The sequence below is a fragment of the Mixophyes fleayi genome, chromosome 2 (genome assembly GCF_038048845.1).
Source record: "Mixophyes fleayi isolate aMixFle1 chromosome 2, aMixFle1.hap1, whole genome shotgun sequence".
NCBI lineage: Eukaryota > Metazoa > Chordata > Amphibia > Anura > Limnodynastidae > Mixophyes > Mixophyes fleayi.
The window spans coordinates 186,905,763-186,921,151 of NC_134403.1; the positions used below are offsets into that span (position 1 = coordinate 186,905,763).

The 15,389-nt window shown below is 41.0% G+C and overlaps 1 protein-coding gene across 2 annotated transcripts in view; it reads right to left on the reverse strand.

Moving 5' to 3' along the window:
- LOC142138433 (ras GTPase-activating protein 4-like) overlaps nucleotides 1–15,389 on the reverse strand; it is a 156,372-nt gene that overhangs the window by 77,800 nt on the left and 63,183 nt on the right. For both annotated transcript variants that reach the window (XM_075195106.1, XM_075195107.1), the window contains 2 exons: nucleotides 9,027–9,083; nucleotides 7,374–7,487 (listed from right to left, as the gene is read on the reverse strand). In XM_075195106.1, the coding sequence (XP_075051207.1) occupies nucleotides 7,374–7,487; nucleotides 9,027–9,083 (171 nt within the window). The remainder of the gene's footprint in view (nucleotides 1–7,373; nucleotides 7,488–9,026; nucleotides 9,084–15,389) is intronic.

Sequence of the window (15,389 nt, forward strand, 5' to 3'; positions counted from 1 at the left end):
AGAATCCAATATTCTTCTTGCAATTGCTCTAACAAAAATCGCTAGAGAAGAGAGGAGGATAGAGGTTTATTATTTTTTTTTAATATTTGGCACTCCCCAGTGCTTTTGGGGTGTCCCCCATAATTGTGCATAAATATTTCTAGCTGTCAAAAGTCATATCTGTCAGCAGTATCTACCAAATAATTTTTAGCACTCCTCAGTGCTTTTGGGGTGTCCCCCATAATTGTGCATAAATATTTCTGGCTGTCAAAAGTCATATCTGTCAGCAGTACCTACCAAATAATTTTTAGCACTCCTCAGTGCTTTTGGGGTGTCCCCCATAATTGTGCAGCTGTCAAAAGTAGAGATGAGCGAGCTCGGATATCTGAAATCCGAGCCCACCCGAACGTTGCCGATCCGAGCCGGATCCGAGACAGATCCGGGTATTCCCGCCAATTGCAAAACTGAAACCGAGGCTCTGAGTCATAATCCCGCTGTCGGATCTCGCGATACTCGTATTCTATAAATTCCCCGCTAGCCGCCGCCATCTTCACTCGGGCATTGATCAGGTTAGAGGGAGGTTGTGATAGGTTTTCCTCTGTCCTGCTATATCTCGTGCTATGCTGTGCTGTGTTCTGCTCAGTCCAGTGGTGCTGTGTCCTGTGCTCTGTCCTTCTGAGTTCAGTGGTGCTTCTGGGTCCTGTGAAGTGTCCTGTTCAGTCCAGTGGTGCTGTGTCCTGTGCTCTGTCCTTCTAAGGGCATTGTTATTTCCCCATTATTCCCAAGTTATAAAAATTTTTAAAAAAAGTTCTAAAAAAAATAAAAAATAAATAATTATAAAAAAAAGAAATTTTAAAAAAATATCCAAAAACAATCCTGCAGTATAAGTCCATTGGTACTGCAATATTACAAAGTTCACTGATTCTGCAGTATAAGTCCATTGGTACTGCTATATTACAAAGTTCACTGATTCAGCAGTATAAGTCCAGTGGTACTGCTATATTACAAAGTTCACTGATTCAGCAGTATAATTCCAGTGGTACTGCAATATTACAAAGTTCACTGATTCTGCAGTATAAGTCCATTGGTACTGCAATATTACAAAGTTCACTGATTCTGCAGTATAAGTCCATTGGTACTGCTATATTACAAAGTTCACTGATTCTGCAGTATAATTCCAGTGGTACTGCAATATTACAAAGTTCACTGATTCTGCAGTATAAGTCCAGTGGTACTGCAATATTACAAAGTTCACTGATTCTGCAGTATAAGTCCAGTGGTACTGCTATATTACAAAGTTCACTCATTCTGCAGTATAAGTCCAGTTGTACTACAATATTACAAAGTTCACTCATTCTGCAGTATAAGTCCATTGGTACTGCCACATTACAAATTTCACTGATTCTGCAGTATAAGTCCAGTGGTACTGCTGTATAACTCCAGTCCAGTGGTACTCTCCTGTGCCGCATATAATTTTTAAAGGCTTTGCCGAGTGTGTGTGGCTTCGGGGTACACTCTCTTGTGCTACATATAATGCAGAACAAAAATTTGGAGGATAAAGTAGGGAAAGATCAAGACCCACTTCCTCCTAATGCTGAAGCTGCTGCCACTAGTCATGACATAGACGATGAAATGCCATCAACGTCGTCTGGCAAGCCCGATGCCCAATCTCCTAGTACAGGGCATGTAAAATCCAAAAAGTCCAAGTTCAGTAAAAGTAGCAAAAAGAGAAACTTAAAATCATCTGAGGAGAAACGTAAAGTTGCCAATATGCCATTTACGACACGCAGTGGCAAGGAACGGATTAGGCCCTGGCCCGTGTTCATGACTAGTGGTTCAGCTTCACCCAAGGAACTAAGCCCTCCTCCCCCCCCCTACAAAAAATTTAAGAGAGTTATGCTGTCAGCAACAACACAGCAAACAACTCTGCCTTCTAAAGAGAAATTATCACAAATCCCCAAGGCGAGTCCAAGGGTGTTGGTGGTTGCGAAGCCTAACCTTCCCATCACTGTACGGGAAGAGGTGGCTCCTTCCACCATTTGCAGCACGCCCTCTGCATATGCTGGAAGGATCACCCACAGTCCAGTTACAGTTTTGGCTAATGAAGGTGTATGATGCAGATAGATACCAAATTGCCTTTCTCAATTTCTATTTATATTCTAGATTATATAACGGCTGAATAGTTTTCTATTTTACTCCTAGTGGAGAGGGGGTCTGATGCAGACAGATACCAAACTGCCTTTGTCCATTTCTTTGTATATTTGAATTTCTAGTCCTACAGTCTATGCAGGCTGCTTTTTTTATATTCAACTACAAGTGTAGGGCGAGGGGGGCATAGATAGCCACCAAAAAAACGTGGTCCATTTAATTTCACTTTCTAGCTCCACAGTCTGTGCAGCCTGCTTTTTTTTATCTTCAAAGTATTTACAAGCCTTGCAATCTAAATTAACAAGAGGTAGTGACATGCTAGAACTCCACCCTCTATATGCTGCAGAGGATGGAGGAGCATTAAAAGGCCTTTCAAGCCTACACAGCCACCTACGACATAGGAAAAGGAGTGGGGATGCGCCTGAGTCAAGCGCACTGGAGAATGATTTCCGTGTTGTGCAAGGTTCTGCAGCCATTTGAACTTGCCACACGAGAAGTCAGTTCCGACACTGCCAGCTTGAGTCAGGTGATTCCCCTGATCAGGCTTTTGCAGAAGCAGCTGGAGAAAGTGAGGGAGGAGCTGGTACACCATTGCGATTCCACCAAGCATGTAGCTCTTGTGGATGAAGCCCTTTGTACGCTTTGCCAGGATCCGAGGGTGGTCAGTCTTTTAAAGTCAAAGGAATACATTCTGGCCACCGTTCTCAATCCTCGGTTTAAAGCGTATGTTGTGTCTCTGTTTCCGGCGGACACAAGTCTACAGCGGTGCAAAGACCTGCTGGTCAGGAGATTGTCCTCTGAAGAGGACCGTGACATGCCACCAGCTCCACCTTCATTTTCATCACTGTTTGTGCAGTTCCAAAAAAGAGGAACTGCCATTTCTATTGCTGACAACCTGTTAGAGAAACTGAGGGAAATAATCTCTCTGTGGCTCACCCCACTTAGACTCTCCTGGGGATTCGAATAACTGCCATTTCTAGTACTACCTTCTTTCTTTCTATATTTAAAAAAACCAAAAAACTGTCATTTCTATTACTACGTTAATTGTTTGTGCAGTCACAAAAAAAAGGAACTGCGCCCTTAACTGCTATGTTGGTTTTAGACGTCCATCCGGTGTCCGCCATCTGTGCACTGGAATTGAGACCAGTTGAGGGTTTTATTATTATATTGTGGCCCCGGTATCAAATTGGGTACCGGGGCCACTCCACTACGCAGTCCAGATACTTTTTTGGTGGAATTCAGACCAGTTGAGGGATTTTTTATTATATTGTGGCCTCGGTATCAAATTGGGCACCGGGGCCACTCCACTACGCAGTCCAGATACTTGTTTGGTGGAATTCAGACCAGTTGAGGGATTTTTTATTATATTGTGGGGACCACTCCACTACGCAGTCCAGATACTTTTTTGGTGGAATTCAGACCAGTTGAGGGATTTTTTATTATATTGTGGCCCCGGTATCAAATTGGGTACCGGGGCCACTCTACTACGCAGTCCAGATACTTGTTTGGTGGAATTCAGACCAGTTGAGGGAATTTTTATTATATTGTGGGGACCACTCCACTACGCAGTCCAGATACTTTTTTGGTGGAATTGAGACCAGTTGAGGGATTTTTTATTATATTGTGGCCCCGGTATCAAATTGGGTACCGGGGCCACTCTACTACGCAGTCCAGATACTTGTTTGGTGGAAATTAGACCAGTTGAGGGAATTTTTATTATATTGTGGGGACCACTCCACTACGCAGTCCAGATACTTTTTTGGTGGAATTGAGACCAGTTGAGGGATTTTTTATTATATTGTGGCCCCGGTATCAAATTGGGTATCGGGGCCACTCTACTACGCCGTCCAGATACTTGTTTGGTGGAATTCAGACCAGTTGAGGGAATTTTTATTATATTGTGGGGGCCACTCCACTACGCAGTCCAGATACTTGTTTGGTGGAATTCAGACCAGTTGAGGGATTTTTTATTATATTGTGGGGACCACTCCACTACGCAGTCCAGATACTTTTTTGGTGGAATTCAGACCAGTTGAAGGATTTTTTATTATATTGTGGGGACCACTCCACTACGCAGTCCAGATACTTTTTTGGTAGAATTCAGGTGAAACGTTTTGGACTAAAAACAATATTGTGAGATGTGAGGGTGTTCAGAATAGACTGGAAATTAGTGGAAATGATTGTTCTTGAATGCTATTGAGGTTAATAATAGCGTAGGAGTGAAAATAAGCCCAAAAACTTGATTTTGGAACTTTTTATGCTTTTTTCAAAATAAATCCAAATCCAAAACCTTAAATCCGAACCAAAACCTTTCGACAGGTGTTTTGCGAAACAAATCCGAACCCAAAACATCAAGCAAATCCGAATCCAAAACACAAAACACGAGACACCAAAAGTGGCCGGTGCACATCCCTAGTCAAAAGTCATATCTGTCAGCAGTATCTACCAAATAATTTTTAGCACTCCTCAGTGCTTTTGGGGTGTCCCCCATAATTGTGCATAAATATTTCTGGCTGTCAAAAGTCATATCTGTCAGCAGTATCTACCAAATAATTTTTAGCACTCCCCAGTGCTTTTGGGGTGTCCCCCATAATTGTGCATAAATATTTGTGGCTGTCAAAAGTCATATCTGTCAGCAGAATCTACCAAATAATTTTTACCACTACAAGTGCTTTGCGCTCAGAATGGATTCAAAGCAGTCAACATATGATCAGAATGAGCAACCAGGTTCTGTCACCAGCAACCAGGTTCTGTCACCAGTCCTGATGTTAGTGTTCCTATGTCATCTCAGCAAGGCGATGTCAAACTACAGAGTGTTTCGAAATCAGTCCAAAAAACAAAAACAAAATTTTTTTTTTTACTGTGTTGAAGTAAAAAAAAGAAGTGTTACTAAGCAAAAGTTACGGTAAGTGCCGATAATTTTTTTTTTTATAACATGCCATTCTACACACGCAGTGGCAAAGAGAGAATGAGGCCTTCACCTTTGGCTATTAGGGGCAGATCCCAAAAAGTTACCAAGCCGAAAATTGGTGCACAACTACTGTTACGCGTCAAAGCCGAGCTGCAAGATAACAGTAAGGCATTAGAGGATAATGTTTGCTCTAAATCACAAATGACACCAACCCCTGTGGAGAGTCCATCCAACAGTGGTATGTCTAATCGTGAGCATTCTGTTAGTGTACCCATAAAGAAGGGCCCTTTCAGCAGTTCTGCTGATGTGTACCTGAACAGCCCGAGTGCAGCCGGTGATACACAATTTGAGGATGCCACTTTGGAAATAGAAGAGGATGAGGGGGAGATTTGTGGAGGTGACGAGGGCGCTAATGAGGATGTTGATGATTATGATGCAGACAGATACCAAATTGTCTTTCTCAATTCTATTTATATTCTTGATTATATAACAGCTGAATAGTTTTCTATTTTACTCCTAGTGGAGAGGGGATCTGATGCAGACAGATACCAAACTGCCTTTGTCCATTTCTTTGTATATTCGAATTTCTAGTTCCACAGTCTGTGCAGGCTGCTTTGTTTATATTGAACTACAAGTGGAGAGCGGGAGGGGGGGGGGGGGGGGTAGGGGGCATAGATAGCCACCAAACTACCGTGGTCCATTGAATTTTACTTTCTAGTTCCACAGTCTGTGCAGGCTTTTGTTTATATTGAACTATAAGTGGAGGGCGGGGGGGGGGGGGGGGCATAGATAGCCACCAAACTACCGTGGTCCATTTAATTTTACTTTCTAGTTCCACAGTCTGTGCAGGCTGCTTTTTTTAATATTCAACTGCAAGTGGAGGGTGTAATATACACCCAAAGACGATGGCTGCCAATAATCAAAGATGGAGGAGGTAGACAACCAGGTTTGTCTGTATAATTTGCAGACAAGTGTTCAAATTAAGGACGGCCTACCAGGGATTAAACCGTTTTTTTCATAATTTATTAGCTTTAGAATTACCTCACTTATCTAAGAAACTGGTGGAGCACTAAATTAGGTTATTTTAGACCAAAAAAATTGTATTTTTTTCAAAAATAGCAAAACAAAACCAAAACCAAAACACGCAAGGACGGTTTTGCAAAACCAAAACACGAAGGTAATCCAGATCCAAAACCGAATACAAAACCAAAACACGGGGGTCAGTGACCATCTCTAGTACAATGTCACATTTCTCTGTCTTGCCTTGCGATTTTGTGCTTACATTCAATTATGCACAATTTCCTCTGCCTCCTCTTTAATCCTATTTCTTCTGTCTTGGCCTTATTACTTGTGCTCGGTGCAGACAGAGATTGATTTGTCAGTTACTTCTATAACATTTTTGAATGTTCACATTTTAAGATCACTGAAACATTCAAAATTATTTGAAACAGGACATGATATTATAAAACTGTTCAAACAGTGCATGGACGAATACACACAAACACACACATGCCCAATTGTATGGCTCTGTGTGTGTATGGACAGAACAGACATAGTTAATTGTTTTATTGTGCATTCTCAAATTCATATTTAGCTTATTGCATATGTGCACGATTAGTTCAACAATAAAATTGTTTATTAATTCAATGTGTGTAATAGGTTTCGGTGTGGAAGACTAACAAATGTTAATTTAGCAAGACTGTGTTACTGTCAAAATATTAAGGGTTCAAAATTCAAAGTCATATACAATTGCATATGTGTATGCAGTGGTTGAAGTGGAAATTTAGAAGTGGTGGTATGGAAAATGTAAGTCAATGGAATTTGATAGTTTTACAATCACCATACCACCATATAACAGTCCAAGTCGACCACTGTATGTATGCAAATCTCTTTCTCCAAGACTAATGTTTGGAAGGTCTTACTGTATTTGTCTGACTTTATGGGGGGAATTGAATTCCCCCCAGAGTAACGCAGCGCTAAACCTATTACCGTTAATACTGTAATTTTAACCCAGCTGTTTGCTTGCGGCTCCCTGAGCCGCGTGCAAAAAGCCGGCGTTGAAATGACCGTATTAACGGTAATTACGTGGAATATTACCGTAATATCGGTAATAGTGCGCAGGTCGCGTTACTTTCGGCAGTAACACGGCCAATTGAATTCACCCCTCTGACTAAGATCTTTGTTGATCAGCAAGCAGCATACTGTATCACTTTAAGTCAAAATAAGCAAATAGAGAAGAGAAATACAGTCATTATTTACGGTAATGGAAATCTTCCAGAGTTCTATAGGAATCAATTTAGTGTTCTTGCATAAGCCAAACTTTTGCATGAATTACCTTAGAGCATCTTCATCCATAACATAGAAAGATACTGAATGGAAATTAGGTGGTAGGTGGACCTTATACTCTTCTCCCCAAAATGGTGACAGTGTTTTCCAGACAGTTGCTGTCCTAAATAAAGATTATAGTCAATACACTGGAATTAAACTTTGCCTTTCATCAAAATCTTTGCAATGTATGTACATACATACTCTGTAAACACTAAATACGGTATAGATAGCAAACTTCTATATATATACATTTTAATCCGGACTATAATATAGACTGCAAAAAGGGAGCAGTGCAAGTGCTTTTGCAATCCACAAAATGGTCATGTAACTGTTTCTCTTCATAATGCAATTAGTAAGGCTGGATACTGTTGTAAAATGTGTCTGCTTTGCAAGTGCAATGCATGTAATCATCCTAACTAAATTATATGTCATACTATGTGGTTTTCTATTTTTTGCAATTATCCTTTGGAGTTAAAGAAGTAGACCTGGGGGTAAATGTATCATACCCCGGTTTTTGCCTGAAAACTAGCAACCTCTTTAACTCACAAAGCTTATTTTCCTTAACACCTGATAGACTTGGCTTAACATGATCAGCGGGGCTAAGGTTTCTGACTATTTAACTCCATCTGATATCAAATAATATTTCTATGGCGAGAGTAAACATCTTGTCCATGCTTTCCTTTTTAAAAAATATGGGAGTACTAATTTAACTTCCCAAATAGTAATCTATTGCCTTACCACTTTTTATTATGTATGAAGTGGACAGGCATTCGCATAATTGTACCTCTCAGAAACAAAAGTGACATATTCCAACTATCACACACTAGTCAGTGTCATTGGTTAATTATTTTTCAGTCTATCAAATGTATATTTATTGAGCAGGAAACAGGAATGCATCTTGCATATGAAAATGGTCTGTTATCAGTGCTCCTTGTACTACTGACAACAAGATAGTTGGTGCTAAATATAAGGGGCATTAGGGACAGCTACAGTCCAGGAGTTGGACAGAGGGGAAAGGAAGAGCTGGTGCTATTTAATACATATGAAAAATACTCCTTTTTGGAATACACATGTAATAGTTCACCACAAACAACTATAGGAATCCTGAACGACTGACTACTGGTAGCTGCTTCTTTTCCTGCTCTGTGCTGCCTACTGTTTATTCTAATACTTTGTAATATTAATTTGTAAGAGTAAGCTCACAATAGTCTTAACACTCCCTATGGTAAATGAAAAATCATCATTAAACTCCTTTAAAACTCGTCATATTCGTTGTCAAGAAACCCACTATGATTTCTTTATTACCAAGTACAATCAATATAGAGCAATATGATGTTTTTTCCTGTCTGTGAACTCTGGCATTGCTACAGATCTCTATATATAGCTTTCTTGTTATGATCCAAATTGCAGTCATATAAACAGTTTCTGTTTCATTAATCCTTAGTGGTCACAAGCGGGGGAGTTATATTATAAACAACATACTTTTCTAGTGAAAGCCAAATGTTTGGTTTGGATGACAGCCATTAATATTGTCTTGGGCATGTGGCAAATGTCAAATACAAAGCCTCATTAGATTCATACACACAAATATACATCTTTCCAGTGACAAAGCCACAAAGCCTGAGCTGCAAATGGAGAAAAAACTACAAGAATGTAATACCTGATAATTGTCTCATCATCTATCTTCACAATGCAGTATGGATCACTGCTGCCGGTGCTGTAAGACACAGAAAATGCAGCCAGTCACAAGCTGTTTCTGTATACACATGACAGAAGGAGCAATAGGGCCATTAACAAACGTCTGTTTATAAACAGTTCTTTTTGTAAAATCTTTATAAAAAGGAGGTAGTTTTTAATTATTTTTCTAAGGTTGACATCAATTTACAAAAAATATTTTCAAAAGGCAAATCTAAGTCAGGTTTTACAGGTAATTATTAATAAAGAGAGAGACTCAGCAATTTTCTAATCAAAAATGAACTCTTGGGAATATACCATGGCACCCTGATGAAATAACTCATACAGATATTCTTTAAAACCTTTAATATACTCCTGTCACGATATCTTAACATGTATTACTTAAAAGAACGTCCAAAACTACGAATTATATTATGCAAGCCATTAGTTTCACAAATGTAATGTTTAAAATGATTGAATATTTTGTCTGTCTTTTCCCTCTACTTTGCAGGTTTCTACTACTTATTGCCAGGTAGCTCTGGGGAAATTAATGAAAGCTTATTTCCAACAGGTATCAGGCTGTAATTCCCTGGAATAAGGTGTATGCCCTTCATACACAGAGAGTCAACATCATCGGAATATATCTAAGATACGTCCCTTTCTCACCATGGAAGCCTCGAAAACCTTTGTTTACTCGCTTGTTATCTCTCGACATGACTACTGTAACCTCCTTCTCTCTGGCCTACTTGATTCTCGCCTTGATCCTCTTAAGTCTATCCTCAATGCTGCCGCCCGCCTCATTTTCTCTCCCGCCGCTCTGTTTCTGCAGTCTTCCTCCAACAGTCACTACATTGCTTCCTTATACCCTACAGAATTAAATTTAAACTCCTCACCCTCACCTTTAAAGCTCTTAGTCAATCTTCCCCTCCCTACATCTCCAATCTCATCTCTACCTACACTCCTACCCGCCCCCTCCGCTCTGACTGTGACCGCCGCCTCACTACTTCACTGATCACCTCCTCACTCTCGTCTTCAGGACTTTGCCTGGGCTGCTCCTCTGCTGTGGAACGATCTTCCACGTTCCATCAGGTTAGCATCTACTTTCAAAGGCTTCAAGCATGCCCTTAAGACTCATTTCTTTATTCAGGTCTATCAGTCCTCCTAACTTTCTTGTCCTGGCTCTCTGCCCCAGTTAGTAGCATCCTATTTGTGTCTCCCCCTTCCCTTTAGGATGTAAGCTCTCATGAGCAGAGCCCTCTTTCCTTAAGTGCTCCTTCTACTATTCCATCACACTCTGTACCTCTTGACCTGCTTCACTAGCCCTGTTTTCCCTGTTTTCTTAAGCTTTGGCCTTCTTTTTGCTGATTTCTACCATCCCTTTCACTATCTGTCCCAGAAATAATCTGATTTGCTTTACCCTGTCATCTGTGTTTGTATATATTTTTGTATCATGTTGTGTCATGGTTCTCTGTATATGTAATGTACGGCGCTTCGGATCCTTTGTGGCGCCTTATAAGTCAAAGATAATAATAATAATAATAATAATAATAACATCATGAGCTAATTCAAACTCACACACTGCATGCATGTTAGAGTGAGTGTTAAGAATGATTTGCTTTTCTGGGTCTCCTGAAACATCAACTAGGGTCAAGAACTGTTAGCTTCCCTATAAAATAATGTATGTATGTCCAGTACAATTATAGTACAGGACACCATATATGTAAAAGACTTACCCTATCAAACTCACATATCCAACAGATATCTGAGTGATTTGGAAACATAGCTTTTAATAACTGACAAGAGTTATAGTCTTCTAGTTCTAAATTCCCATTCCATCTATGTCTCTTGTATGAGACACTAGTTAGTTCAGATGCAGCTTTGGGCAGAACCAATGTGTTAAAATCTTGTAATTAATTTATTGTATTTTGCTATTAAAGTACTTCTATGCTAGTTGCAACATTCTAAGCCACTGTGTTTGTGTTAGGGACCAACATAAATCTGTCTCCTACTTTGCCACCAATAGTGGAGGTTGGATCGCAGTGGGCCCCAGATCTTGGTTTATTCATTCACAGTTTATTTCATGACCACTTATGTGGACATATCAACCATTCCATTTCCGGGTTCAAACAGTCCCTCAGCGCTCTTTTACCTAATTTCTTACACTCATCACATTTTATCTGATCTGTTTAGACATGTTAAGAGCTATGTCTTGTTCACTGATGCTCTGCATAGCAGAGCAGGGGAGAGCAGGTGCCGTACGCACCTTTCACTGGTGGTATGGCAATCCAAGGGTGTTTACAGAAGAGGCAAGGGAGTGGGAATAGTCTAGCATGTCAGAGGTGCTGGGCATGACCCTCAAAATATGACCGCCCCCCACAGAAGGAATCATGCACCCACACAAGATGGCCTTACCCCCATCCCCAGGGCCGTCTTTCCCATTGGGCATGATGGGCAGGTGCCCGGGGGCCCAGGGGGAAAGGGGGCCCTGGCAGGTCTGCTGCTGTAAAAAAAGCCTGTAAAGAAGAAAAAAAAAAGAAAAAATAAACTTACTTTTTGCGGTCACCTGACCGTTCAGGTTCCGGCTCACTCCCTGGACCTCTCTTCCGTGATGCGCTCGCAGTGAATGTCGGGCGTGATGACATCATCACGCCAGACATTCACTGCGAGCACAGCATGGAGGAGCACAGCGAAGAGGATTCAACTTATCGTGATTGAAAGGTAAGTTTTTTTTTTTTTTTTAACTTATATATTTATATATAGGGGCCCCGGTGCACTGCTATGCCCGGGGGCCCATACTGTTGTTAAGTTGGCCCTGCCCATCCCGACTCCTAAAAATGGGATGTTGGGAGGTATGTTCATATTCTATTGTCTGATTATCCTATCCTATTGAATGCATATGTACCTATTTTGTTTTTAATGTTTGTATATGACTAGTCCTTTACTAAATAAAATGCAAGCAACCATTCAGTCCGTGTTTTGTCCCATGGCTGCAATGATGTTTCTTCTCTTTGCATATAGCACAAAGTTGATCTGTAAGTCCCTTAACATCAGGGGCGTAGGAACAAACATTTTCACTGGGGATTGGGGGGTGTTACAAGGCCAAGGACTACTACAGGGCTTGGAGCCCCTTATTCTCGCATTTGGTATCTCGATTTATAACAGTCGTAACAGTGACTGTAAATATACAAAGACTCCCAATCCTATGTTAATTTTTGACAGTGCTTCAGGGGTTGGCCCAAATGTATTTATGCGTTATTAAATAAATATTATAATTAATATTAATTACCAATTTGCACAATGGCTGTTAGATAGATAAATTCAATTGTTCATCTTACAAATGTACATTTTTCATAGTCATTAACCTATTTTTTTTAAAAAAAAATCATTGACAGCCTAATCACATTTCATTGGGAGTATATTTAAATCTATAGTCACTACCTCACTGGTTATAGTATGTGCTATAAATTTAAATTGTCATATCACATGTTTGTCACTGGACGCACTGCACAAAATTCAGGGTAAAAGTAAAGTGAATAGTTGTTCATCATCAATACAGGTTATTTATTAAATGTTTATGAATGCAAACCTTAAGAGTTTTTTTTAAATAAACAACTCAATGTGTATTACATTTATACTAAGGCAATCTACATTAAAGAACATTTGGTAGTTATAGTAAGACAATCTATCATTTAAAAAAGTTTCACAAGTTTAGAACAAAACACAGTCTTTGCCCACCCAACAGAAAGCATAGGGGGGAACTGCCCCCTCTGCCCCCCTGGTCCTCACACCCATGCTTACCATCCATTTAGCCCCTTTGATATACATTTTTGTCAGTTAGTAAAAGCCACACTACATTTCCTCTTGAACGCTAAATGCTGTAAAGCAATTATATTTACTTTATATTTATTTAATGATTTAATTAATCTAGGTGCATTAGGATCCTAAGTTCTGTGAAAAAATCAGGGTATCAAGTGAGAACCAATGGAGACATGTGAGAACCTATACCAGTTCTTCCAGTTTTACGGGACTTATGAAAACAATTAATGCCGGAGCAGAGATAAGATCAGGGGAGAGTAAGAACTGGGAGAAGCGCTATCAGGATAGGGGTGAAGACTGAATGAAAAGAAAAACATGACACTGTAGGCAGGCTCAGTGGATACAGTAAGCCCAGTAAGTCCGGCAGGAGAGTACGCAGTCCCCCAGCCCGCCGCAAAAATTATTTTTTCCGGCACGGACCCCTTCTCTCTTAACCCCTGGGTTCCCGCTCTGAACAAATAGGGACCGGAATAGGCACCTTAATGCAGGGGAGCAGAGTATGTAGAGCAAATTGCCTGCATGGGTGTGCTGGAAATTCCATCGCCGGCCCTGATTGGAGGGATAGGTTCTGAAGTGAGGTGGAAGGAGGACAAATATAACTTCAGTTAATTGCTATATAATTATTATATTATAATTACTATTTTAACTATAATACATGATGACACAATGTATTCTAGTGCCTATTTTATCAGGAACATGTGAATGTTGTTTATTTTAAAGTGACATAATAGGAAGGTGTTTAAAATCTATATAAAGGAACCTGTAATTTCAATGTGGTGTTGCAGGTAAATCAACATTGATATGCCTGCTAGCATACCAAATATTTCTCAAGGTCAGAAGTATTACACAGTGTGTGTACAGTAATATAAATCAGTTGTGTCATTGTTCAGCAGTTCTGCAACTGAAATGTTTCTATTTTGATTCTGAAATCTGAGATCTATTACAACTGATCCATGGAATTAAAATTGTGTGCTATCACTGCCATTATTTGAAGTGCATGTAACTTCTATTATATGTATTTCTATTATATAAATACCTATTGTTGAAAGGTAACCCCAGACAAAGAGCAGCCAGAGGAAACGCGGACAAACACCAGGGCCGGAATAACAATGGGCCTGATGGGGCTACAGCCCCAGGCCTCTCCACAGAAATAGGCCCAGGCACCCGGCGTGGGGAGGGTGGCGAGGCTTCCCTGGTTTCTAGGGGGCAGTCCTGTCATTGGAAAGCAACATGCAGCCAATCACAAGGCTGCCTGTTGTGTGGGGTGGGCAGGGCCGGTGCTAGGGTCCATGGCGCCCTAGGCATTTTTACAAAATCGGCACCCCCCCCCAAAAAAAAAATCGGCGGCGCCTCCCCCCCCCCTAAAAATTGGCGCCCTCCTCCCCCCATACCCCGTCTTTCCTTACCTTGTCTCACCACCACCGCCTCTCTGCTCCGTCTCCTCCCCTCCACTCCACTCACTGACACTAGTGAGTGGAGGGGAGGAGACGGAGCAGAGAGGCGGCGGTGGTGAGCAATAGCCTCTTCCCCCCTCCCCGTGCATCTGAATGCTGTGCGGCGGCCGTGACAGGTATGGTCAGCGGTCGCCGCAAAGTTTCAATGTAATTTACCATTCTGTGGCGCCCTCCAGAGCCCGGCGCCCTAGGCAAGTGCCTAACCTTGCCTAATGGGAGCACCGGGCCTGGGGGTGGGGGCTGCATCTACAGAGGCTGTGTGTGACTCATGCTGTACCAACTTCCACCCAGTCCCAGACGAAGGTCAGCAGCATTCAACACAAGAGGTAGGAACAATTTATTTTTAACAGGGGCTATATGACAACAGGCCCAGCAGGTGATATGTGACAACAGGGGATATGTGAATACCGGCCCAACAAGGGATATATGAAACTATCATATGTATGTGTCAATGGCCCGTGTGTATTAACATAAGGATTAGTTCCTGTTCTTACAACAGAATTACCAACTTTTTCAATGGAGATTATGTCTTGGTGCCACTGACAGGTAACTGTGTTTGACTATTTGTATTTTAAAGTCTGCTCAGATGTATGAGCACTTGAAGAAAGAATAGTTATATATAACAAATCTTATATATTCCCCTTTGGCCATTTGAGATGTTAGGAGGTATGAAAATGACCAACAACTGATAATCACATTCTCACACATTAACTGCAGTTTGTTTGTATCAATAAAAATAATATTTTGCTCTCTGTATTGGGTGGTGGTTTCATGGCTGCCCTATGTATTGTTTACATGTACTGTGTAGCCATGACAAGGGTGCTATGTGTTGAGTGGAGGTCACAAGGGTGCTGTGTATTGTGTGGCGGTCACAAGGGTGCTGTGTAGTCTTCTGCTGCTGTAGCACATCCACTTCAAGGTTGGATGCGCTGTGAATTCAGAGATGCACTTCTGCATACCACCCATGGTTAATTGAGTTACTGTCGCCTTCCTATCAGCTGGAACCAGGATGGCCATTTTCTTCTGACGACTCTCATTAACAAGGTGTTTCCACCCACAGAACTGTCGCTCACTGAATG